An 11,884-nucleotide genomic window follows, 5' to 3' on the forward strand; every position below is an offset into this window, starting at 1 on the left:
CTGCAGACTCCAAGAGGATCCCTTCCACATGCATGTTCGATCCTTCTCAAAATTGGAGAGAGACGTATTCAATCCTAGCCGCATGACATGTCTTCCCGTAAAAGAACTAGAAGCTGGTCTTCTTTTTCATTCATGCTTGCTGTCCGCCATTTTTGGGAAGAGCCATCCAGTTCACGTGTTTCATTTTTTGTCCTCCTTGCGCAGTGTCTCGCGCTGTTTTGGTGCCGTGAATTATGGAAAGAGTCATAAAAAAAAAAAAGAAACTTAAAAATCTGCTCTTCAAAAGGTGCCACACGACTTGTCTTAGTACTGCTCTTCAAAAGGTGCTCCACGGCGCATGCCTCAATTTCTTTTCTCATTGCAAGTTTTGCACATTCACATGATGGAAAGAATTGTATGTTTGGTCAAAGATATTTGGTGCTGCCCATGCATTTATTGACTTGCTGCCAATATATCTAAAGAAGCTCTCCACCTAGATTATCTCTAAAAGAAAACTCCACCTTTTGTCTTTTCAATATATATATATATATATATATATATATATATATATATATATATATATATGCATTTTCTCTTCAAATTTGAATGGGTCAAACTGAGACGATTTTTCCGCTTCTATGTAATTTTACTTAAAAACCACCATTTTTTCTCAATGACCTGCAAAACACTAAAACACAAAAACTAACCAAAAATATCAGAAAATAACAAAGCTAAATGTTTAACTAATGTAAATTAAGGGGTCCAAATATACACTTTTTGGCACTCATCAATTAACAGTTGGAATGTGAGACTTAACTATTTTCTTGTTGCCAGTAAATGCATCCGGCAATTAATTTGCAATACTCTGCAAATGAATAATCCTCTGAACTTCTAGTTCACATTGATTTGTATGAGGATCAAAATGATAACGCCGAATTATTCCAAGTGATTTTTTGTCGTGGTTTTGGTAATGAGTTTTCTTTCCCTAGTGATGGGAATATATTTTCATCAAAATGACAATCTTCAAAACGTGCTTTAAAAATATCATCAGTTAGAGGCTCAAGGTATCTAATAATAGAGGAAGAATCAAAACTAATATAAATCCCAAGTCTACGTTGAGGTCCCATCTTAGTGCACTGAGGTGGAGCAATTGGAACATGTACAGCACAACCAAAAATGCGAAAATGAAAATTATTTGGTGGTTGATCTCAACTAATGATGTAGTATGTAATATTGCATGTCTTCAAGTATAAACAAGAAATTTTGTTTTCATAAACAAATGTAGATCAATCAACAGAAGTCGTTTAATAAATGATTAAGCTAAACCATTTTAAGTATGAGTATGAGTATGAGCAACATGATGTTCAATATAACACCGATTAACATGCAATAGTCATAAAAATGTTTGAGATATAAATTCATTCTCATTATCCATCCGAATAGATTGAATTGGATAATCAGGAAATTGTGCCTGTAATCATTTGGACAATAAGTCTAATAAATGCAACATTACGAGTAGAAAGCAGGCAAACATGAAACCATCTAGTTGATGCATCTATTAAAACCATAAAATATCTAAATGGCTCATATGGAGGGTGAATCGGCCCACATATATCCCCTAAAATTCTTTGTAAAAATGATGGAGATTCAACAATTACCTTAGAAGGGGATTGTTTGATAACAAGTTTACCTTGAGAACATGCAGCACGAGAATAATCACTGGGTTAAAGAATCTTCTGGTTCTTTAAGGGATGCCCATGAGAGTTCTCAATTATTCGACGCATCATAATTGTTCCCGGATGTCCAAGATGATCATGCCAAAACATAAACATCTTTGGATTAGAGTACTTCTGGTGCATTACAACATGTGATTCAATTGTTCTTATTGTTGTATAATACAACCCGGAAGAGAAAGTAGACAGTTTTTCCAATATGAGCTTCTGGCCCGAAATTATTGAAGTAATATAAAGATATTCGTTACTGCCTTCATTAGTGGTTTCAACATGATAACTATTTAGACGAATATCCTTAAAACAGATTAAATTTCTTCTAGATTTAAAAGAATACAAAACATTGTCAATACTTTTTTTCTTTTTTTCTTTCTTTTTTTTTTGACAATATGATATTCGCTCTTCCAGAGCCTTAAATTAGGTTTGATAAACCTGATATTGTATTGATACTAGCTTTGTTTAATATTAAATACTGAAAATATTTCTTATCTTGAAAAATCATTCCATGAGTATGACTCATGCCTCCATATATAAACAAAATATAAATTAAATTTCATTACTCAAAAAGAAAAGAACAAAATACAAATAAAGTTGATAATGTAAACATGATGTGATTCAGACATAATGAAAACATATTAATCTCCAATCAAAAGATCAGTTTTTCTGTTAGAGTCTACAAAGAAATTAGAAACATCAAGATGAGTGATACTCTCTCCATTTAGAATATCAAGAAAAACTGTAGGATCTACATGATCACTTTAATTAGCAAAATTCATTTCAATCTATTTTTCTTTCTCTTTTATGGAGGCTTGATATAGGTCTACCAAAAGTTTAGGCGTACGACAGGTACGTGACCAATTTCCTTTCATACCAAACCTGTAACATTTATCTTCATAATTCTTTGTAAGTTTATTCTGTAAACCTTTGTTTTCATTTTGTTTCGTCTCAGTGTGGTTCCACTTCTTGTGGTAAATAGTATTTCTTTTGTAAGAATTATGAGTACATTCCCCTTGACCTCTATAATTTTTTTTTTCTACCACGTCCACATCCACATCCACGATCACGGTTTCCTTTATTACCATGAAATGAGGTTCCATTTGCTTTAGGAAATGGTGTAAAACCCGTTGGACGAGATTGGTGATTTTTCATTAATAACTCGTTGTTTTGCTCAACCACTATAAGACAAGATATTAATTCAGAATATCTTGTAAAATTATGCACTCGATATTGCTGTTACAGGAGCACATTCGATGCATGAAATATGGTATATATCATCATAAATGACTTTTTCACCAAGCAGTTTTAACTGTGAGCTAATTTTAAAGAGTGCAACTTCAGGTGCATTCGACCATAATGAGCTTTTTGTGAATAAAACTGTCTTCTGGTACTCGTATCTCTCCTTAAATTATTCCACAAGGTGAAGGGATCTTTTACAAAAAGGTACTCATTTTTTATTTTTTATTTTAATTCATCATGCATATGATGACGATGAAAAATTATTGCTTTAACACGATCTTGTTGGGATGCTTGATTTTCTTTCTTAATAGTATTTCCAAAATTCATAACATCAATATTCATAGCATTATAAAATGATAACATTTTAGTTCATATTAATCTCACATGGATCATAAGATTCATCTGTTTTAATATGATTCTTAAAACACTAAAAATTTCTAAGCATATGTTAGAATGTTTATTAACAAAATAGATAGTAAGATTACTAAATTTTAAAGAGACTTACAATGATTTAAGAATATCCTACGGATAGCTTTTGATGTTGAAGATTAAAAGAACACAACAACTGGCTAGAGCGTCGTGCTGATAACATGTTGTAAAATCAAAGAAAATAACAATACAAGATAAAGAGATTGTAATATGTGAAACTAGTTCTTTAGGAACTATGTATGATTCTTCTCTATTATTGTGTGTCCTTACATATAACTCAATACTCCCTTTTATAGACATGGAATCATAGTGGGAAGTTAAGGAATATGAAATGGTAGTACATGAATTAATAGGCTACATGAATGTTATGAAATTTTTAAAGATGACATGAATGTGTAGAATTCCAAGTGATGGATTTAAATGGTCATCCACCACATGCATGAATGCATTCATAACAGAATTGAATTATTCTAAGTGAAGGAATTTGATTATAATTAGATTATATTTAAATAATTTCAAACCATTTGTAAGCTCTATAGATAGCTTTATACACAATCATATTAAGTAAAATAAGAGCACAATGTAGTTTTATTGGGCTCTTTCATGGTTTGGATATAGATGTTTAAGTTTAACACTATACCACCAATAAATAATTTGTCTCCAATTTCTTCCACTTTTCTACTTAAGTTTTCATTATGAATTTCTTTATGGTATTAGAGTCATCGGCTAAACGCCATTCTTCGACCCCTAATGACCGTGTGGATTCTTATTTTCTTCATTTTCCCGACAGTGTCTCCCTTTGGGATTCCTCACTGCTGTTCATTCATCTTTTGCCTCCGATCCTTATCTTCTGATAATTCTATCAAGCTTTTTACCACATCAATTAAAACCTTACTGGCCGATCTACACAAAGCTACAAAAATCATCCAAATCCAAATTCGCATGCGCCCACATGTGCCACTGAAATATGTAAGCTCTATAATTAAAGCTTTGTAAATTGTACACAATCATATTTAGTAAACTAAGAGCACACCATAGCTCTATTGGATCCTTCTAGTGGTGGACGTCGATGTCTGACATCGAACCACCCGTATATTATATCTCCATGTCTTCCACTTTTCTCCTTAAGTATTCATTATGAATCTTTTCAAACAGTAGATGAAAAAGAAAAAAGAAAAATAAAGACCTTTTTGTGTGCCTGTGATTAACCAATAAACCAAAATATAAAATGCAGAATATAAAGAACACATATTTTCGTGACGAAATGGAAACTCTTTGTACCAAAGAAAAAAATCACTCTGGGGCAGCCAAACCCAGGCAATCCACTATTCAGAAGAAAAAGCTAGTTACAAAGCAGTCGTACTCACATACTCCTAATATAGTAGTCGTACCTCTAACTTTAACACGTACCTATACGTGAACGCCTCTCAACCAGACTTCTTGTCTAAAGAGTTCTTCAATGGATTCTTTTACCTTATAACTTTTCCCGAAGCTAGACTTTAATGGTTGATCAAATCACTCACAATAAAAACGTTAAGAGAGTTAGCACATCTAACAATATTTGCCTAAACACCATCTCTTAGCACATTACAATTCAATACTGAATTCTTACAAATACATAGCATATGAGCTTCTTTAAATAGGCTACATAAATCCTAATTCTATTCAAACTTAGATTTGCATAGGCGGCGTTTGGACGGTAAGCAGCAATTCTTCATAAGTTGCTGAAGCGCATCCGGACGACTTGCCCTAGCGTGCATCCGGACGGTTGAGTAGAACATCTCCACTGTTCGCAGCTACCGCATTTGCGTCTTGACACTTGTACGAACATTTGCTCTCTATGGGTCGCGTCAGCTGGGTCATCTGGACGGCTGTGCGAATACTAAGTCCCTCGGTTTGCGTTTGATACCTTGTTCAGACAGGATAGAACACTAGTTGGCGTTCGGACGATTCCTCTGTATGACGCCTTAGATTTTAAGACATAAAATATAATGTCTTAAAATAGAATTTAAGACCTAATAATAGAAATAAAATAAATATGAATTTTTATAAAATAAATATTCATCAGTTTTGATATAAATATTTATAAGATTTAATATTTATTATAAGTATGTTTATAGGTCTAATTCACTAGATGGCTTAATAAACTGGAAGCAAAGGAATCACGGTTGAACAGTAGACTCGTGATGTCGATCAATCCATGACATTGGCCGATCGATCGACCTGTTGCTCGGTCGACCACACCTATCGTTTGATCTACCTATCGCTCAACTGACTAGACCTACTAATTGATCGACGTGTCGATTGATTGACACAATCCGCAACTCGATCGACCAAGTCTATCGACTTGTCGATCGATCCACACAATCAACTGATCGATCGACCTTGTTCTGCAGCAAATGAGCAGCAGCGCTGAACACCTGTCTCGTTGATATTTTTAATAAAATATCATCTCAAATCTTCCCCAACCGTTAGATACAATCAGAAGTGAACAATCCTAGCCATCCAAATTTGTTTATAAGGAAAGGAACCTCCCCCCATGGATCATGTATTCCTCTCCTTCATTCTCTCAATTCTCTTTGCATGTTCTCTCTTCCTTTGATTTGGTTGCATCATAGTAAAACCAGAAACTCTCCCTTGCTCTTTCTTTAATTAGGCTAAAACCAGCAGCTTCTTGCCTCTCTTAAACCTCACGTCTAGTAGCAGAGAAGAGGAAGAAGAAAACTCTTCTTTTTTCTCTCATACTTTTGGTCCAGCAAGAAGAAGAAGAAGAAGAGAACCTCTTCTTCCTTCTCTCTCTCTTTGGTTGGCTTGAACAGAAAAGAAGGAAATCAGGAGCTCTCTTCCTCTCTTTCGATAAGCTTTCTCTCTTTCTCTCATTCTCTCTCTCTTGGTTCAACCTTGCAGGAAGAACAAAAAGAAAAGAGAAAGAAGAAAAGAAAAAGGAAAGAAGAAGTTTTCTCCTTCTCATATATTTATCTCTCTCACTCACTCTCTCTCTCTCTCTCTCTCTCTCTCTCTCTCTCTCTCAGTGTGCTGTTGGTGAACAGAGAAGAATAGGATCCTCTCTCTCTTTTGTCTCTAGTTTGTGTGTCTGTCGGGTGCATCAGGAAAGTTAGAAAAGGGAAAAAGAAAGAAACAAAAAGGAAAAGAGAAGGCTCATCCCTCTCTCAGCCAATTCTCTGTCTTACACAAAATATATCTGTGATATATTTTGGTAAGTTTCTTATTACATGATTTTAAAGTTAATGGTGTTTTAAATAATTATAATTTTATGAGTTTTATTATAATATGCTAATGTTTTAAAGTTGTTGTTTTAAACAGAGTCTCACAATAAACTCTGTTTAATGAGAATGTACATCTTTTAGGTTTCAGTCTTTTCCATCTCACCATTGTATAACACACAAGAAATCATGTCTATATACCTCTCAGCAAATGTAAGTGGAGCTGAGAGGATGCTTAGACATATACTTGAGACTGGTCTCACTATGCTTATTCACTTCGAAGTTAGGCCTCTCAAATTGTTATTGGGTTGATGCATTTCTTACCCTATTCTATATTATCAATCGATTTCCTAAATTCGTAATGTTGTGTTTAATCAAAGTTCTCCTATATATATATGAAAACAACTCATATGAAAAATTTGTTCCTCTTTTCACTCATAACAAAACAAGATCATCATTTTAGGGTAAACTAAAGTATAAGGCATACTCAGTTTGTATTAATTGGCAACAATTTCTGAAATTGAAATCCCATAAAACTCAATAAAAAGAAAAAGGTACAAAATCAAAGATAAAATCACTAAAAGCTCACCAAACATCTTAACCATCATAAAATAACATAGCACCAGTTCTTAATTGAAAAAATTAAACATAATACAAACTAAACATATCCAACTTTCAACAACTACTCGTTGATAATTCCATTCACCCATTCTTCATTTTCATCATCTGGAATGCTGAAGAATACATCCATTAGTTCAAATTGACTAACAATCAATCTTGTTGCTTTGTGATGTTCCTTAACGTTCAGACCAGTTAGTTTTAATAGCTCACCATTGATTTTTGACCTATTAACAGGTGCTACCCTCTTGATAACTACATTGCTAAGATGATTTGATGTAGTAATATTTGAGCAAGAAAAAAAAAAGTAGGATCTAACTAGAGTAGCTTTGCTTACCTAGTTATGTTTAAAAATAAAAAGTTCAATTTACATGCTCTGGTGTTTAATTTACATTTATAAAGATGAGTTTGTGGTTTCAAAGGAAAAAAAGAAAAAAAAGAAAAGCTAGTTTTTGCTGCACTGTTAAGTAAAAGTAGTAATGTCACGTGAAAATATGAGTATTTTGTCAATCTAAATTGGTCAGGGGCGTTACAATAAATGTCCTTTGATCTTTATCCAACAACCACTCGACTAGCAGAAAGTTCACCTGTTTGTGGCTCGTGCGAGAATGCGACAAAGTATATATATATGTGACAAAACTTCTTGTGACTCGCACACGACGACGTTGGCTCGGGCGAAGTTGCGACTATCTTCAAAAAAAGGATACTTTTGTAATTTTGATTGATGCCCTGGACGCCTTTAAACATAATAAGTAGGCTTGTTATAGGAGTTTTTCTCCTATTTGTAGGGAAATAGGAAACTAAAAACCTTTGTTGCAAGAATTCAATTAACATTTATTAATTAAAACGAGAGGAAATTTGATTGGTGAGAAATGCATGATTGGGATGATCGAGAAGTTTGATATATTAATTTAAGGGTAGTGGATGGAACAGATGGACTAATCCAACGGCCTCTAAATATAGGAGGTATTAGTGTAAGAAAAACCTTATCGAGAAAAACAAATTTACCTGACCCATCCATCTCGCAACAGACACATTTTGCCCTACAAAAACACCCTAACAAAACGCGCGCTTCCTCATGTTTCGCTAATTTCCTCTCCTTCCTTCCTTCCTTCTCTTTGCATTCTTTTCTTAGCCGGCCTTCTTCCTCGATCCCCATCGATCTCTGTGTTTTTTTCATGGGCGATCCTCCACGTTCACAGACGACTGATCTCTACAGCATCGTCGGAATCTCCAAAGACATATGCAAGGCCTACAAATCTCTGTTCATGAAATGGCATCCCGATAAGAGTCCCAAGAAAAGCAAAGCTGATGCCACATCCATCGCCCCTGATGATCAAGAGTTCACGGTAAACACAAACTTTCTATATAAGTCAATCGATTCAGCAGGATATTTCAATCTGTACGTAGTGATACATATCATGAACACAAATTTTCAAATGCAAAATATATCCCATATATGAAGAATCTTTTTTTTTGCCGCAATGTCCCTCCAATCTACCTTTGAGATTGCAACGCCTCCTTTATACGACTCAAAATGACAAAAATACTTTATATGAAATAAAATATATATGAGTTACATTTTTTATCTACGGAATGAATTTTTGTCCTTCTGAGTAGCGGAGGGACACTGCACCCTAATGATAGATTAGGAGAACATTGCAAAAATTGAAATAATGAACACCGCAAAAATTATGGTAGTTAGAGGGATAAATGAGCGACATTTAGATGGGGTAAATGTAGTTTATGTGTTTATTAATTATGCACTGCTTAGATAAAAAAATATTAAATATTCGTGGTAACAATTAGAAAATATTGATCGAGAGCAGGGTAGAAAGTTAGAAACTATATACATTTTTATCTTACAATTATTCTCTAATGCTGACGTGATCGTTTTAATCAACTTTTCGATAAATTCTTGTTAAAAATAAATAAATAAATTTACCAATTATTAGAATTGCCACAACAAGTCTGAGGTGAAAATATGTGTTATATAACATTTTTCACTTTAGATAGTGCATGGACAAAGGGAGGATGAAAGAAGTACAAGTAGCGATAGTTATCATCATCAAAACGACGACGATGGCTTCTTCAGACGCGGCGCTTCCTTTTTATCAAGGAGTGCTAGTAGAAGTGAAACGCCGAGCCCACGCTGCTGGACGAACAGTTCAAGCCGGAGGAGCACCAGTACCCCACTATCCAAAGTTACGAGCAGAAGAAGCAACTCAGTGACGGAAATACCCATTCCCGATTCCTTTCTATCGAGGAGTGGGAGTAGAAGAAGTAAAACGCCGACGCCAGCGAGCCCACGCTCCTGGACGAACAGTTCAGGCCGGCAGAGCACCACCCCGCTATCGGAACTTTTGAGCAGAAGAAGCAACTCAGAAACGGAAATACCAGAAATACCCTTTCCCTTTTTGAGCGGAAGGAGTTCCTCAGAAACGGAAGGCTCTCGGTCAAAAAGTAAGAGTAGAAGGAGCTCATCGGAAACGGAAGCCTCCCTGTTGGGTAATGTGAGGTCCCAGCAGGAAACCGAAAATCCTCCACCTCCTCTGTTAAAAAATGTGAGCCGAAGGTCCACGACCCCTATCATATTCTCGCAATCAACCGCCCGGCGAAAACCTCCGCCGGTCGAGAAGAAGCTCAAGTGCACGCTTGAGGAGCTGTCTGAAGGATGTGTCAAGAAGATCATGATCACAAGAGATGTTATCACCAACACCGGGTTTGTTAATCTTCCCTATTTATTTATTTATTTTTATTATTATTATTATTATTTTTTTATAGAGGAGCTTAGTACATGCTATTTTTAATTATAACTTGGAATTTTTAATTTTTGTAACGTCAGTATTCCAATAATTTTTTTTCTTTTTAATTTCATCAATTATAAATTAAAATGTCCAAAATACCTTACTAAAAAAGAACTCAAAATTTTAAAGATTTCATTTGGTTCGCAGAATAGAAAAAACTCAAAATTTCTTAAAGTCTCATTTGGGGTTTGGGGGTGGCCGTCTTGGGAGGTGGTTGGCCACCCACTCGTATTCACTTTCATATATATATTTTTTTTTGGAAAATAATGTGGGCTTTTTTTAGTAATTTTAATTCGATTCCAATTTAGTATATGTATTGTCACCAAACTAAAGAGCGAGAATAACTATTATATTCCACTCTCTTTCATTCCCAATAATAATCATTCATTTTCTTAATAGAATACTCATTCAGGATATCAAACGAGACTTAAGAGTCTCAACCCACGGCCATGTATGTGAAAGTCTTTTTAAACGGGGGCTTTTTGGGCATCGTAACAAAAAAAAAAAGTGAAATTAAAACCCGAAAATTCCTTAGACATATAGCGACATTGTAAAAATTAAAATTGTGAAATTATGACTAATTTAGGAGTAAGAATTTTTTTTTTTACTTGTAATTAAGAAGAAATGACTATATTTCATGCCCGAGTAATTATAATGCTAAAAGGAGGAGTCTTAGCTTGTATTAATTTGTGTGAATTAATTAAGGAAGTAGATTAATATGCATGCATGGCAGGATAATCATCCAAGAAGAGGAGACAGTGAAGATAAAAGTGAAACCAGGATGGAAGAAAGGAACAAAGGTTACGTTTGAGGGAAAGGGTGACGAGAAACCTGGGTATCTCCCTACTGACATAATCTTCTCGATAGATGAAAAAAGACACCCTTTGTTTACGAGGGAAGGTGACGACTTGGAAATAGGAATTGAGATCCCTCTGCTGAAGGCCCTCACCGGCTGCTCCGTTCCGGTCCCTCTTTTAGGGGGTGAAAAGATGACGTTGTCATTCGATGACATCATCTATCCAGGCTTCCAAAAGGTGATTAGGGGCCAAGGCATGCCAAATTCTAAAGAGCGAGGAAGGAGAGGTGATCTTCGAATCAAGTTTCTGGTGGAGTTTCCCTCCCAACTCACTGATGAACAGCGAGCTCAGGCAGTTAGAATACTACAAGATTGTACTTGATAATCATATGTATGTACGTACGGTACGTGTTCTTCTTTTGAACCCCCCCCCCCCCCCCCTTCCTTTTTTTTCTCTCTGGAATTCAGATTTACTTGCAATGATTTACCAAGCAAGAAACAAAGAGAAACAGAAAAAAAATGTTCAGTACTTATACTCAAGTCCTGAGGTACCTTGTAATCATGTATATACTTTTGTAACTTAATTAGACAAAAAATATTGTCATGTATTTCAATGGTGGTACGTATATCTTGTGTTCATGTTAGGTTATATGTCCCACATTGTGTTGTGAATTGTGATAATTATATTGTATTGTAGTGATCGATCAGTGTACTCTACATGGTATCAAAGCTTAGTTTTTGAATCATTCTCACCGTCCGTCTCCTCCCTTTTAAAGGTGTTCTCCCCGGCGTTGTTTCCCTTCCCGGCATTCTTTCTGGCGACCCCGATATATGTTCCAACAATACCTCCTTTTGAGATCTTTGTCTTCTATTCTAAGCGTCCTTTGGAGTTGGTGACACTACCAATAGAAAAAATCAGTAGTTGATCTAACAACAACGCCGAAATCAGTATGTTAGAGCCACCAAGCACCGAAATTACTCCGATTATAGTCTTAACAGATAACTTACAGCCACTAAGCACAAGAGCACACACCTTTTTATTTTATTTTATTTTTTTTTTAAAAA

At 35.1% G+C, this 11,884-nt stretch overlaps 1 protein-coding gene across 1 annotated transcript; it reads left to right on the forward strand.

The window, feature by feature from the left end:
* The first annotated feature begins 8,265 nt into the window (after positions 1–8,265).
* On the forward strand, positions 8,266–11,428 carry LOC133882617 (uncharacterized). The gene is made up of 3 exons (XM_062321830.1): positions 8,266–8,565; positions 9,229–9,938; positions 10,757–11,428. Exons 1-3 carry the CDS (start codon positions 8,395–8,397, stop codon positions 11,199–11,201), a joined length of 1,326 nt encoding a protein of 441 aa, XP_062177814.1. The 5' UTR covers positions 8,266–8,394; the 3' UTR covers positions 11,202–11,428.
* Positions 11,429–11,884: the final 456 nt, after the last annotated feature.

This window comes from Alnus glutinosa, chromosome 11, assembly GCF_958979055.1.
Source record: "Alnus glutinosa chromosome 11, dhAlnGlut1.1, whole genome shotgun sequence".
Lineage (NCBI taxonomy): Eukaryota > Viridiplantae > Streptophyta > Magnoliopsida > Fagales > Betulaceae > Alnus > Alnus glutinosa.